The 15,662-nt window shown below is 38.2% G+C and overlaps 1 protein-coding gene across 1 annotated transcript in view; it reads right to left on the bottom strand.

The window, feature by feature from the left end:
• Positions 1-15,662, bottom strand: part of C6 (complement C6) — an 88,297-nt gene that overhangs the window by 12,444 nt on the left and 60,191 nt on the right. Inside the window, exons 15-16 of the mRNA XM_007469650.1 lie at positions 14,427-14,517; positions 5,194-5,435 (exon numbers count right to left, since the gene is read on the bottom strand). Coding sequence (XP_007469712.1) covers positions 5,194-5,435; positions 14,427-14,517 — 333 coding nt within the window. The remainder of the gene's footprint in view (positions 1-5,193; positions 5,436-14,426; positions 14,518-15,662) is intronic.

Raw genomic sequence — 15,662 nt, 5'->3', positions numbered from 1 at the left:
CTATAAAATAAAGAATGTTACAAGAGACAAGGAAGGACACTACATAATGATCAAGGGATCAATTCAAGAAGAAGGTATAACAATTATACATGCACCCAACACAGGAGCACCTCAATACATATGGCAACTGCTAACAGCTGTAAAAGAGGAAATCGACAGTAACCCAATAATAGTGGGGGACTTAACACCTCACTTACACCAATGGACAGATCATCCAAACAGAAAATTAATAAGAAAACAAGGGCTTTAAATGATACAATAGACCAGGTAGATTTAATTGACATTTAGAAGAAATTCCATCCAAAAACAGCAGATTACACTTTCTTCGCAAGTGCACATGGAACATTCTCCAGGATAGATCACATCTTTGGTCACAAATCAAGCCTCAGTAAATTTAAGAAAACTGAAATCATATCAGGCACCTTTTCTGACCACAACGCTATGAGATTAGAAATCAGTTACAGAGAACAGAACGTAAAACACACAAACACATGGAGTCTAAGCAATACCTTACTAAATAACCAAGAGTTCACTGAAGAAATCAAAAAATACGTAGAGCCAAATGACAATGAAAACATGATGATCCAAAACCTATGGGATGCAGCAAAAGCAGTTCTAAGAGGGAAGTTTATAGCAATACAATCCTACCTCAAGAAACAAGAAAAATCTCAAATAAAAAAATCTAATGTTACACCTAAAAAACCTAGAGAAAGAAGGACAAACAAAACCAAAGTTAGCAGAAGGAAAGAAGTCATAAAGACCAGAGCAGAAATAAATGAAATAGAAACAAAGAAAACAATAACAAAGATCAATAAAACTAAAAGCTGGTTCTTTGAGAAGATAAACAAAATTGATAAACCATTAGCCAGACTCATCAAGAATAAGAGGGAGAGGACTGAAATCGATAAAATTAGAAAATGAAAAAGAAGTCATAACAGACACCGCAGAAATACAAAGCATCCTAAGAGACTACTACAAGCAATTCTTTGCCAATAAAATGAACAACCTGGAAGAAATGGACAAATTCTTAGAAAGCAATAACCTTCGAAGACTTAACCAGGAAGAAATAGAAAATATGAACAGACAATCACAAGTAATGAAATTGAAACTGTGATTAAAAATCTTCCAACAGGGCTTCCCTGGTGGCGCAGTGCTTGAGAGTCCGCCTGCCGATGCAGGAGACGCGGGTTCGTGCCCCGTTTCGGGAAGATCCCACATGCCACGGAGCGGCTGGGCCCGTGAGCCATGGCCACTGAGCCTGCGTGTCCGGAGCCTGTGCTCCGCAAATGGGAGAGGCCACAACAGTGAGAGGCCTGCATAACGCAAGAAAAAAAAAAAAAATCTTCCAACAAACAAAAGTCCAGGACCAGATAGCTTCACAGGTGAATTCTATCAACCATTTAGAGAAGAGCTAACACCATCCTTCTCAAACTCTTCCAAAAAATTGCAGAGGAAGGAACACTCCCAAACTCATTCTATGAGGCCACCATCACCCTGACACCAAAACCAGACAAGGATACTAGAAAAAAAGAAAATTACAGACTAATGTCACTGATGAATATAGATGCAAAAATCCTCAACAAAATACTAGCAAACAGAATACAACAACACATTAAAAGGATCATACACCATGATCAAGTGGGATTTATCCCAGGGGTGTAAGGATTCTTCAATATATGCAAATCAATCAATGTGATACACCATATTAACAAATTGAAGAATAAAAGCCATATGATCATCTAAATAGATGCAGGAAAAGCTTTTGACAAAATTCAACACCCATTTATGATAAAACTCTCCAGAAAGTGGGCATAGAGGGAACCTACCTCAATGTAATAAAGGCTATATACAAAAACCCCACAACAAACGTTATTCTCAATGGTGAAAAACTGAAAGCATTTCATCTGAAATCAGGAACAAGACAAGGATGTCCACTGTTGCCACTATTATTCAACATAGTTTTGGAAGTCCTATTCACGGCAATCAGAGAATCAAAAGAAATATAATGAATCCAAATTGGAAAAAAGATGTAAAACTGTCACTGTTTGCCAATGACATGATACTATACATAGAGAATCATAAAGGTGCTACCAGAAAACTACTAGAGCTAATCAATGAATTTCGAAAAGTAGCGGGATACAAAATTAATGCACAGAAATCTCTCGCATTCCTATACACTAATGATGAAAAATCTGAAAGAGAAATTAAGGAAACACTCCCATTTACCATTGCAACAAAAAGAATAAAATACCTAGGAATAAACCTACCTAAGGAGACAAAACACTTGTATGCAGAACACTATAAGACACTGATGAAAGAAATTAAAGATGATACAAACAGATGGAGAGATATACCATGTTCTTGGATTGGAATAATCAATATTATGAAAATGACTATACCACCCAAAGCAATCTACACATTCAGTGCAATTCCTATCAAATTACCAATGGCATTTTTTACAGAACTAGAACAAAAAATCTTAAAATTTGTATGGAGACAAAAAAAGACCCCGAATAGCCAAAGCAGTCTTGAGGGAAACAAATGGAGCTGGAGGAATCACACTTCTTGACTTCAGACTATAATACAAAGCTAAAGTAACCAAGACAATATGCTACTGGCACAAAAACAGAAATATAGATCAATGGAACAGCGTAGAAAGCCCAGAGATAAACCCACTCACCTATGGTCAACTAATCTATGAAAAAGAGGAAAGGATATACAATGGAGAAAAGACAGCCTCTTCAATAAATTATGCTGGGAAAACTGGACAGCTACATGTAAAAGAATGAAATTAGAACACTCCCTAACACCATACACAAAAATAAACACTAAATGGATTAGAGACCTATATGTAAGACCAGACAGTATAAAACTCTTAGAGGAAAACATAGGCAGAACACTCTTTGACATAAATCGCAGCACAATCTTTTTTTAATCCACCTCCTAGAGTAATGGAAATAAAAACAAAAATAAGCAAATGGGATGTAATGAAACTTAAAAGCTTTTGCAAAGCAAACTACAAACAAGGTGAAAAGACAACCCTCAGGGGGCTTCCATGGTGGCGTAGTGGTAGAGAGTCCGCCTGCCAATGCAGGGGACACGGGTTCGTGCCCCAGTCCTGGAAGATCCCACATGCCGCGGAGCGGCTGGGCCCGTGAGCCATGGCCGCTGAGCCTGCACGTCCGGAGCCTGTGCTCCGCAACGGGAGAAGCCACAACAGTGAGAGTCCCACGTACCACAAAAAGAAAAAAAAAAGACAACCCTCAGAATGGGAGAAAATGTTTGCCATTGAATCAATGGACAAAGGATTAATCTCTAAAATATATAAACAGCTCATGCAGCTCAATATTCAAACAACAAATAACCCAATCCAAAAGTGGGCAGAAGACCTAAATAGACATTTCTCCAAAGAAGACATACAGGTGTCCAATAAGCACATGAAAAGCTGCTTAGCATCACTAATTAGTAGTGAAATGCAAATCAAAACTACAATGAGGTGTCACCTCACACCAGTTAGAATGGGCATCATCAGAAAATCTACAAACAACAAATACTGGAGAGGGTGTGGAGAAAAGGGAATCGTCTTGCCCTGTTGGTGGGAATGTACATTGATACAGCCACTATGGAGAACAGTATGGAGGTTCCTTAAAAAACTAAAAACAGAATTTCCATATGACCCAGCAATCCCATTACTGGGCATATACCCAGAGAAAACCATAATTCAAAAAGACACATGCACCCCAATGTTCACTGCAGCACTATTTACAAGAGCCAGGTCATGGGAGCAACCTAAATGCCCATTGACAGATGAATCAATAAAGACAAGTGGTACATATATACAATGGAATATTACTCAGCCATAAAAAGGAACGAAATTGTGTCATTTGTAGAGATGTGGATGAATCTAGAGACTGTCATACAGAGTGAAGTAAGTCAGAAAGAGAAAAACAAATGTCGTATATTAACGCATATATGTGGAACCTAGAAAAATGGTACAGATGAACCGGTTTGCAGGGCAGAAATTGAGACACAGATGTAGAGAACAAACATATGGACACCAAAGGGGGAAAGTGGTGTGTGTGTGTGTGTGTGTGTGTGTGTGTGTGTGATGAATTTGGAGATTGGGATTGACTTATATACACTAATATGTATGAAATGGATCACTAATAAGAACCTGCTGTATAAAAAAATAATTAAAATTAAATTTAAAAAAGAAAATTGTGCGGCAGAATAACATATTATGACATGGAAATAGTTTCATGATATATTTAGTGAAAAACAGCAATATATAAAATAAGATGTCGTAGATGATCCTATTTTTTAAAAAGCTTGTAATATAATCATTGCCACCTCTGAGTTGTGTGAGGCCCCAGGGACATTTTTTAATGGGGTGCCTCTTTATATAAATGATTAAAGTCACTTCAAATTAGTGTCAGCACCATCTTAGCTGTCTGATCTCAAGCAATTTGGAGAAAGACTACCTTGCTGGCCAGTGGTTCACCAGGCCTCTCTCTGGGAGTGAAGTCTAGCTGTGAGTGAGGGAGGACTTTACAGGTGGAGTCCCAGAGCTCCTTGGAACATCTGGTTGACCCCATGCCTGGTGGGGGAGAGAAGGAGGAGAGGGTAGGAGAATGTCCCACAAGGAAGAAACAGGGCCTCGGCCCATGAGGGACTATGTGTGGGCTCAAGACATCCTGCCTATATAACCCTGCCAACCTGGGGTGATTCCAGGCACTGCAAGAGGACTTCAAAAAATTTGAGGCAGATGCTTCTGGTAATTGGTATCCATGTCCAGGCTCAGGACACTGTACCTGTGCTGGCCCCAGCTGGTTCCAACTGCCAGAGGAAACTTAGACAATTTTGATAAAGGCCCTCCAAAGCTGGGGATGTGGAAGAAGGGTACCTAAAGCATAGATCAGGATGGGTGTTCTTCTTACTGGTGTCTAAGGGTGGGACTGATTATGTATGTGCAGAAAAAGATTGGAGAGATTTACATCAAAATTGTGGATGGGCTGGGTTCTACTTTTCCCTTCTATTTCAATCAATTCATAATTTTTTTTTACAATGAAAAGAATTATTTTTGATTAAGGAAGGTTATTTTAAAGAAAGAATGTATAAATGCAAGTAAGATATACTAGTTGAGATGAAGGTTAAGTGAGAACTTTTCTAGTATGTGTCACTGCTGGAGCTTACCTGAACATTTTTCCCAGTCGTAGCAGGTGTCATAGCCACAGGATTCTTTCTTTGTGCTACTGGATGAAAGTTTTGTCCTTTCAAGACCCCATTCTAACTGTGGACCATCTTGGCATGAACCAATATGTAGAAAATGGAGTTGCTGATTGTTTAAACATTTCTCGGCCAAAAACTTACAAGTGGTTGAAGTAAAGTGATGACTGGAGTGTGTATCAAGCACACAGATATCTTCTGAATAAAGTCTGTCCAAGAGAGGAAAGCAAGCATTTATATATGAAGACTAGAAGAGATGGCGTGTAGCCAACTCATATGTTAATTTACCACCCAGCTATTCTTTCCCCCAATTTCTCTCCTTTCAGGCTCTCATTTTATCTGGCATGCATTGAGATTCCTCTTTCGAAAATTTCACTTTAAGCATGGTACTACTCCCAATTGCCTTCAAATTAAAGTCTGAGTTATTAAATTCTGATGATCAAAATCTTCCATATTTTGATCCAATCAACTTTTCTTTCTAGAATCATTTTTCCATCCTCCTTAATCCCTCTTTATCATCTGAAAAATGGACAATTTTCTCAACTAATAAGATTATTGTCCCTTTGCTACCATGCCAAGCCCTACTCAATCAATGTCATATTGTCTCTCCTCTCTGCCTATCTGCATCCAGATCAATTCCTGGCTACATTTTGAAGCTAATCCTGATAGATCTAGCCGATGGTACCTTTGCCTCCTCTGAACACTTTTTAACACTTATTAATTGTAATACAAGAGTCTTATATATAATTATATATATATATATTATATATATAATATATATAATTATATATTATATATAATTATATAGCTTTGTAAGTGTAGTTGTATTGTGGTTAAGAGCATGAGCTTTTAAGTCAATTAATCCCTGGGTAACTTGCTAAATCTAAGTAAATGGGTGAGTCCTGCTAACAAAAGGTTAGCCATAGTCCTTCTCTTGCTCAGAGGACAAGAACGCCTTGATTACTCCAAATATGAGTTTCTTCTCTAATGTCAACTTTAGAGTTAACAATCAGTGCACCAGTATGTAAAATTGTTTCCAGGAACTGAAGGCCATAGCTGACAGCAAAAGGCCACTTTCTGAGAACTTAAGCTGTGGGGTCAATCACTCTCAGAAACATCCTCAATGCCATATAAAAGAGGACTGAGGAGTATAGAAAGGGGCTAGAGAGGTAAGACTGAGCTGAAATTCAGACAGTTCCAGAGGACAGTCTGTATTCTCATGGTTGGGTATTGCAAAGATAAAGATAGAAGTTTCCTCTGGGTTAAACGGACAATGGGAACTTTTTAAGTACTCCCTAGAAGGCCATTTGCTGGGTGAGGGGACCCCAGCTGTGGTTAATACTGAGGAGGGTAGATAGAGCCATCCTTGGGTTGAATTCTATCAGTGGAATGTTACAGAAAAAGACCCTGTAGTGTTCTCATAAATAAATAAACAATGTGTCCCTACAAGTGTTTGTTCACTTGTAGCTCAGAGGAATGTGGGAGCAAATCAGTGTTAAAAGTGAAAAAAAAAAGTTGGTGCAAAGAAATAGAAGAAAAATTTAAAAGTAACAATTATGGACACACAGTTTTAAAGGTGAAAATTGCCTCAGAACAGTCTGCATTGTTTAAAATATATATTTCAAAGTAAAAAAAAGTGAAATCACAGCTGGGCACAGTCTGTTGGCTTCCTACTCCATTATTCATTCTCTCCCTCAGTCATGTAACTCTAATTTTATTCAAAAACGCTTTTGCTTCTAGCCAAAGAACTGCATTTCATAGCCTCCCTTGCAGGTCCACCGGGCCATGTGAATAAGAGAAGAGTAATGAGATGGACGCCATGATAATTTTCCCAGGAACTCTCCTTAAAAAGAGAGACTGTGTCCATTTCTGGTCTTCCTTCCTTTGTACTCCAGCAGGGAAGTCTTGGATCATGAAATAAATTTAAGAATGTCAGAAGAGAAAACTTTACTTTGATAAAAATAAATAAATAAGTAAAGTATCAGTTATACTTCAATAAAAAATAAATTATGAATATTAGATTTAAAAAAATAAATGGCAGAACAGAAAGCAGGAAGGAGAAGCAGTCCTATCTGAAATGAGAGAATCACCAGACCATCCCTAGACTGCCTTCCCCTGCATTTATTTTGTGAGATAGAGGAACAAAACTTTACCTTAAGCTAATGTTATTTCGGATTAAATTCCCCTGAAAGTATCCCTTAAATTAATAAGCACCCTCGACATGCCAGGGTTAGTTCATGTAAAAAAAGGCAGTTATAACAGCAGAGAGTCGTGGCAGCCATATAAGGATATATCATTTTTTGTCAAGCTCTCTGCCACCACATGAAAGATTAATCTCACAAAGGGATGTGTGTGTGTGTGTGTGTGTGTGTGTGTGTGTGTGTGTGTGAAGTCCATGCTCACACCTCTTTCTCTACTCCAAGCTTTTGGAGGCACAAACTTGCCCTATATTTAGGGGGAAGAGAAAGCCTTTGATATACATGAGTTTGATTTTAAACTGGACAGGAATGAGTCTTTAACATCAGAATGAGACTATTTTTTTTTAAACATCTTTATTGGAGTATAATGGCGTTACAATGTTGTGTTAGTTTCTGCCATATAAGAGGGTGAATCAGCTTATACGTTTACGTATAGCCCCATACCCCCTCTCTCTTGCCTCTCCCTCCCACCCTCCCTATCCCACCCTTCTAGATGGTCACAAAGCACAGAGCTGATCTCCCTGGGCTATGCAGCTGCTTCCCACTAGCTGTTTTACATTTGGTAGTGTATATATGTCCATGCCTCTCTCTCACTTTGTCCCGGCTTACCCTTCCCCCTCCCTGTGTCCTCAAGTACATTCTCTACGTCTGCATCTTTATTCCTGTTCTGTCCCTAGATTCTTCAGAACCTTTTTTTTTTTTTTTTCTAGATTCCATATATATGTGTCAGCATGCTGTATCTTTCACTTTCTGACTTACTTCACTCTGTATGACAGACTCTAGGTCCCTCCACCTCACTACAAAAAACTCAATTTCATTTCTTTTTATGGCTGAGTAATATTCCATTGTATATATGTGCAACATCTTCTTTATCCATTCATCTGTCAATGGACCCTTGGGTTGCTTCCTTTTCCTGGCTATTGTAAATAGAGCTGCAATGAACATTGTGGTACATGACTCTTTTTGAATTATGGTTTTCTCAGGGTATATGCTGAGTAGTGGGATTGCTGGGTCATATGGTAGTTCTATTTTAGTGTTTTAGGACCCTCTATACTGTTCTCCATAGAGGCTGTATCAATTTACATTCCCACCAACAGTGCAAGAGTGTTCCCTTTTCTCCACACCCTCTCCAGGATTTATTGTTTGTAAATTTCTTGATGATGACCATTCTGACCCGTGTGAGGTAAGGCCTCATTGTAGTTTTGATTTTCATTTCTCTGATGATCAGTGATGTTGAGCATGCTTTCATGTGCTTGTTGGCAATCTGTATATCTTCTTTGGAGAAATGTCTATTTACGTCTTCTGCCCATTTTTGGATTAGGTTGTTTGTTTTTTTGATATTGAGCTGCATGAGCTGCTTGTAAATTCTGGAGATTAATGCTGTGTCAGTTGCTTCATTTGCAAATATTTTCTCTCATTCTGCTGGTTGTCTTTTCATCTTGTTTATAGTTTCCTTTGCTGTGCAAAAGCTTTGAAGTTTCATTAGGACCCATTTATTTACTTTTGTTTTTACTTCCATTTCTCTAGGAGGTGGGTCAAAAAGGATCTTGCTGTGATTTATGTCATAGGGTGTTCTGCCTATGTTTTCCTCCAAGAGTTTTACAGTGTCTGGCCTTACATTTAGGTCTTTAATACTTTTTGAGTTTATTTTTGTGTGTGGTGTTAGGGAGTGTTCTAATTTCATTCTTTTACATGTAGCTGTCCAGTTTTCCCAGCACCAGTTATTGAAGAGGCTGTCTTTTCTCCATTGTATATTCTTGCCTCCTTTACCAAAGATAAGGTGACCATATGTGTGTGGGTTTATCTCTGGGCTTTCTATCCTGTTCCATTGATCTATATTTCTGTTTTTGCGCCAGTACTATACTGTCTTGATTATGTAGCTTTGTAGTATAATCTGAAGTCAGGGAGTCTGATTCCTCCAGCTCCATTTTTCTTTCTCAAGTTTGCTTTGTCTATTCAAGGTCTTTTGTGTTTTCATACAAATTGTGAAATTTTTTATTCTAGTTCTGTGAAAAATGCCATTGGTAGTTTGATAGGGATTGCATTGAATCTGTAGATTGCTTTGGTTATTAGAGTCATTTTCACAATGTTGATTCTTCCAATCCAAGAACATGGTAAATCTCTCCATCTGTTTGTATCATCTTTAATTTCTTTCATCAGTGTCTTATAGTTTTCTGCATACAGGTGTTTTGTCTCCTTAGGTAGGTTTATTCCTAGGTATTTTATTCTTTTTGTTGCAATGGTAAATGGGAGTGTTTCCTTAATTTCTCTTTCAGGTTTTTCATCATTAGTGTATAGGAATGCAAGAGATTTCTGTGTATTAATTTTGTATCCTGCTACTTTACCAAATTTGTTGATTAGCTCTAGTCGTTTTCAAGTAGCATCTTTAGGATTCTCTAAGTATAGTATCATTTCATCTGCAAACAGTGACAGTTTTGCTTCTTCTTTTCTGATTTGGATTCCTTTTATTTCTTTTTCTTCTCTGATTGCTGTGGCTAAAACTTCCAAAACTATGTTGAATAATAGTGGTGAGAGTTGGCAACCTTGACTTGTTCCTGATCTTAGAGGAAATGGTTTCAGTTTTTCATGATTGAGAATGATATTGACTATGGATTTGTCATATATGACCTTTATTATGTTGAGGTAAGTTCCCTCTATGCCTACTTTCTGGAGGGTTTTTTTTGTCATAAATGGGTGTTGAATTTTGTCGAAAGCTTTTACTGCATCTATTGAGATTATCGTGTTGTTTTATCTTTCATTTTGTTAATATGGTTAATATCTTTCATTTTGTTCATATGTTAATATGGTTAATACACCATATTAACAAAACTGATTTGCGTATATTGAATAATCCTTGTATTCCTGGGATAAACCCCACTTGATCATGGGGTATGATCCTTTTAATGTGCTGCTGTATTCTGTTTGCTAGTATTACATTGAGGATTTTTGTGTCTATGTTCATCTGTGATATTGGCCTGTAGTTTTCTCATTTTGTGACATCTTTGTCTGGTTTGTGTATCAGGGTGATGGTGGCCTCGTAGAATGAATTTGGGAGTGTTCGTCCCTCTGCTATATTTTGGACCAGTTTGAGAAGGATAAGTGTTAGCTCTTCTGTAAATGTTTGATAGAATTTGCCTGTGAAGCCATCTGGTCCTGGACTTTTGTTTGTTGGAAGATTTTTAATCACAGTTTCAGTTTCAGTGCCTGTGATTGGCCTGTTTATATTTTCTATTTCTTCCTTGTTCAGCTTTGGGATGTTGTGCTTTCCTAAGAATTTGTTCATTTCTTCCAGGTTGTCCATTTTATTGGCATATAGCTGCTTGTCATAATCTCTCATGATCCTTTGTATTTCTGCAGTGTCAGTTGTTATCTCTCCTTTTTCATTTCTAATTCTTTTGAGTTGAGTTTTCTCCCTTTCTTTCTTGATGAGTCTGGCTAATGGTTTATCAATTTTGTTTATCTTCTCAAATAACCAGCTTTTAGTTTTATTGATCTTTGCTATTGTTTCCTTCATGTCTATTTCATTTATTTCTGATGTCATCTTTATGATTTCTTTCCTTCTGCTAACTGGTTTTTTTGTTCTTCTTTCTGTAATTGCTTTTAGTGTAAGGTTATGTTGTTTATTTGAGTTGTTTCTTGTTTCTTGAGGTAGGCTTGTATTGCTGTAAACTTCCCTCTTAGAACTGCTTTTGCTGCATCCAGTAGGTTTTGGATCATCATGTTTTCATCGTCATTTGTTTCTAAGTATTTTTTGATTTCCTCTTTGATTTCTTCAGTGATCTCTTGATTATTTAGTAGTGTATTGTTTAGCCTCCATATGTTTGTATTTTTTATAGTTTTTTTCCTGTAACTGATATCTAGTCTCATAATATTGTGGTCGGAAAAGATACTTGATATGATTTCAATTTTCTTAAATTTACCAAGGCTTGTTTTGTGACCCAAGGTATGGTCTATCCTGGAGAATGTTCCATGAGCACTTGAGAAGAAAGTGTATTCTACTGTGTTTGGAAAGAGTATCCTATAAATATAAATTAAGTCCATTTTGTTTAATGTGTCATTTAAATCTTGTGTTTCCTTATTTATTTTCATTTTGGATCATCTGTCCATTGGTGAAAGTGGGATGTTAAAATCCCCTACTATGATTGTGTTACTGTCTATTTCCCCTTTTATGGCTGTTAGCATTTGCCTTATGTATTGAGGTGTTCCTCTGTTGAGTGCATAAATATTTACAATTGTTATATCTTCTTCTTGGAGTGATCCCTTGTCCTTCTTTGTCTCTTGTAATAGTCTTCATTTTAAAGTCTATTTTGTCTGATATGAGAATTGGTACTCCAGCTTTCTTTTGATTTCCATTTGCATGTAATATCTTTTTCCATCCCCTCACTTTGTCTGTATGTGTCCCGAGGGGTGAAGTAGGTCTCTTGTAGATAGCATATATATGGGTCTTGTTTTTGTATCCATTCAGCCAGTCTATGTCTTTTGTTTGGAGCATTTAATCCATTTACATTTAAGGTAGTTATCAGTATGTATGTTCCTATTATCATTTTCCTAACTGTTTGGAGTTTGTTATTGTAGGTCTTTTCCTTCTCTTGTGTCTCCTGCCCAGAGAAGTTCCTTTAGCATTTGTTGTAAAGGTGGTTTGGTGTTGCTGAATTATCTTAGCTTTTGCTTGTCTGTAAAGGTTTTAATTTCTCCATCCAATCTGAATGAGATCCTTGCTCGGTAGAGTAATCTTGGTTGTAGGTTTTTCCCTTTTATCCCTTAAAAATGTCCTGCCACTTCTGGCTTGCAGAATTTCTGCTGAAAATTTAGCTCTTAACCTATGGGGATACCCTTGTATGTTATTTGTTGCTTTTCCCTTACTGCTTTTATTATTTTTTCTTTGTATTTAATTTTCGATAGTTTGCTAATATGTGTCTTGGCATGTTTCTCCTTGGATTTATCCTGTATGGGACTCTCTGTGCTTCCTGGACTTTATTTCCTTTGCCATGTTAGGGAAGTTTTCAACTATAATCCCTTCAAATGTTTTCTCAGACCCTTTCTTTTTCTCTTCTTCTTCTGGGACACATATAATTCAAATGTTGGTGCATTTAATGTTGTCCCAGAGGTCCCTGAGACTGTCTTCAGTTTTTTTCTTTCTCTTTTCTTTATTCTGCTCTGTGGTAGTTATTTCCACTATTTTGTCTTCCAGGTCACTTATCCGTTCTTCTATCTCAGGTATTCTGCTATTGATTCCTTCTATAGTATTTTTAATTTCATTTATTGTGTTGTTCATCATTGTTTGTTTGCTCTTTAATTTTTCTAGATCCTTGTTAAATATTTTGTATTTTCTCCATTATATTTCCAAGATTTTGGAACATCTTTACTATTATTACTCTGAATTCTTTTTCAGGTATACTGTCTATGTCCTCTTCATTTGTTTGGTCTGGTGGGTTTTTACCTTGCTACTTCATCTGCTGCATATTTCTCTGTCTTCTCATTTTGTTTAACTTACTGTGTTTGGGGTCTCTTTTTCCCAGGCTGCAGGTTTGTAGTTCCCGTTCTTTTTGGTATCTGCCACCAGTGGGTGAGGTTGGTTCAGTGGGTTGTGTAGGCTTCCTGATGGAGGGGACTGGTGCCTGTGTTCTGGTGGATGAGGCTGGATCTTGGCTTTCTGGTGGGCAGGGCTGCTTCCAGCAGTGTGTTTTAGGGTGTCTGTGAACTTAGTATGATTTTAGGCAGCCTCTTTGCTAATGGGTGGGGTTGTGTTCCTGTCTTGCTAGTTGTTTGGCATGAGGTGTCCAGCACTGGAGCTTGCTGGCCATTGGGTGGAGCTGGGTCTTAGGACTGAGGCGGAGATCTCTGGGAGAGCTCTCGCCTACTGATATTACATGGTGCCGGGAGGTGTCTGGTGGTTCAATGTCCTGAACTCAGCTCTCCCACCTCCGAAGCTCAGGCCTTACCCCCAGCTGGAGCAGCAAGACCCTGTCAGCCACATGGCTCAGAAGAAAAGGGAGAAAAAAAGGAAACAAAGAAAAAAATAAAATAAAATAAAAATGTTTTTAAAATAAAAAATAAAAATATTAATAAAATTTAAAAAGTAATAAAAAAAGGGAGCAACCAAACCAATAAACAAATACACCAATGATAACAAGCACTAAAAATTATACTAAGATAAACATAAAAATCAGAAACTCGTCAGTCACATACAGCAGTCCCCAAGTCTACAGTTGGTCCCAAAGTCCACCTCCTCAATTTTGGGATGATTCCTTGTCTATTCAGGTATTCCATAGATGTAGGGTACATCAAGTTTATTGTGGAGATTTAATCCGCTGCTCCTTGGGCTGCTGGGAGAAATTTCCCTTTCTCTTGTTTGTTTGCACAGCTCCTGGGGCTCAGCTTTGGATTTGGCCCCGCCTCTTCATGTATGTTGCCTTCTGGCATCTGTTGTTCACCCAGACAGGACGGGGTTAAAGGAGTGGCTGATTATGGTGCTCTGGCTCACTCAGGCTGGGGCGACGGAGGGGTACAGAATGAGGGGTGAGCCTGTGGTGGCAGAGGCTGGCATGATGTTGCACCAGCCTGAGGCGCACCTTGTATTCTCTCAGGGAAGTTGTCTCTTGATCATGGGACCCTGGCAGTGGCGGGCTGCACAGGATCCCAGGACAGGAGATGTGGATAGTGACCTGTGCTTGCACATAGGATCCTTGGTGGCTGCAGTAGCAGCCTTAGTGCTTCATGCCCATCTCTGGTGTCCGCACTGATAGTTGCAGCTCGTGCCCACAGAATGAGACTGTTTTAGTAAGAAAAGCCATGCAAACTTAGTGGACAAGGGTGAGAGGCAATTAAGAAAGCTTGCTACCAAGTGGGGAAGGAGGAATTCAACAGAGCATAGGGAGTATCGGTTATGTGAAGAATTAATATGCTTTGTGTTCATGGTTCAAGAAGCCCAGCTCCTCCATTAAGTTGGTTACACTAGACTGGTTTTCCATTTCTAAACAGAGTCCATAGAGTATCTCTTACCCACAGTCTTCTTCTGGAGACATGCAAATGCATTCAGATCCCGACTGTTTTTGTCCTGGTTGACAATGGCCTTTTAAGAGTGCCAAGGTATCTGAAACAAAAGAAAATGAAGATAAGAACAATGCACACCATGGATTTCAAGTGATAAGTTTGAATTTAGGAGAAAAGGCAGTGGTGAAAAGTTCTCATTTATCTTTTGGAGTTAGAGCCTTCATTTTGGCTTTTCCAAATATGTTGTCATGAAATAGTCCATCTGAAAGGTGTTTTCTAGCTCTAGGAGCTGTCGTTTTCCAACCTAGAACTGCTACTAAGTTCAGAGAACTAAAGAAAATGGAATTGGTGAAATTTTTGCTCATTTGTTATTCAAACATTTATTGAGCGACTATGATTTCCCAGCACCGCCATAGGTTCTGGGGATAGTGGGTTGAGAAAAATTTGACCCAGATCCCATGCTCTCAGAGCTTCTAGTCTTGTGGAGCAGACAGACATTACTCAAAAAAACCACACTGTACACATAGAATTGCTGCTGTTATTAGTGCTATTGAAGAGAAAGCATATAATCAAGAAAATTGATGTAGTCAGGAAGGTTATGAACAGTAAAATGGGAAGAGAAAAGGGCGTGTGTTTGAAGCAAAGGCAATAGCAGGCATAAACATGGTCAAACGAGAGGTAATGCGTGACTTTCTTGGAACTGTAAGAAAGCCAGGGAAACAAGGGCATGGAAAAGGTACAGCCAGAGAGATGGCTGTGTGGCAGACTGTGTAGGGTCATAAAGGGCTTTCAAAGGATTTTTGTCTTATTTTATAAGCAGTGGCAAATCTTTGATAGGTTTTAGCAGGGGGTGGTGTGACAAAATCAGGTCTGGATTTGGAAAAGAAGTTAATTTTGGTTTCTCTGTGGAGAATGAATTTGGAGAGGCATGGTGGTCAAGAGAATAGACAATTTATGAGGTTATTATAGTAGTTTGGGTAAAAGAGAATGGGAATTTTGACCAACATGCTAGAGGTAGAAATGGAGAGAAGTGGATGAACTTGAAACATTTTAAGCACATAAAATGGATGATATTGCATATTGTTGGTAAGTTATGAGAACTGCCAAGTATAATTCTTAGGTTTATAGTTTGCATGAGAGAATAGATATTGGTGCCTTAACTGAAGTAGAAAATACTAGAAGATGTTAGTTGTAGGGAAGCTACGGTGATGACTCAAGAATTCCTCTCTGCATATATTGAATTTA

Source organism: Lipotes vexillifer, unplaced genomic scaffold, assembly GCF_000442215.2.
Source record: "Lipotes vexillifer unplaced genomic scaffold, Lipotes_vexillifer_v1.1 scaffold434, whole genome shotgun sequence".
In the NCBI taxonomy this organism is placed as follows: domain Eukaryota; kingdom Metazoa; phylum Chordata; class Mammalia; order Artiodactyla; family Lipotidae; genus Lipotes; species Lipotes vexillifer.
Note: the sequence above shows the minus strand (reverse complement) of the source record. Positions and strands in the feature narration are given on the sequence as shown.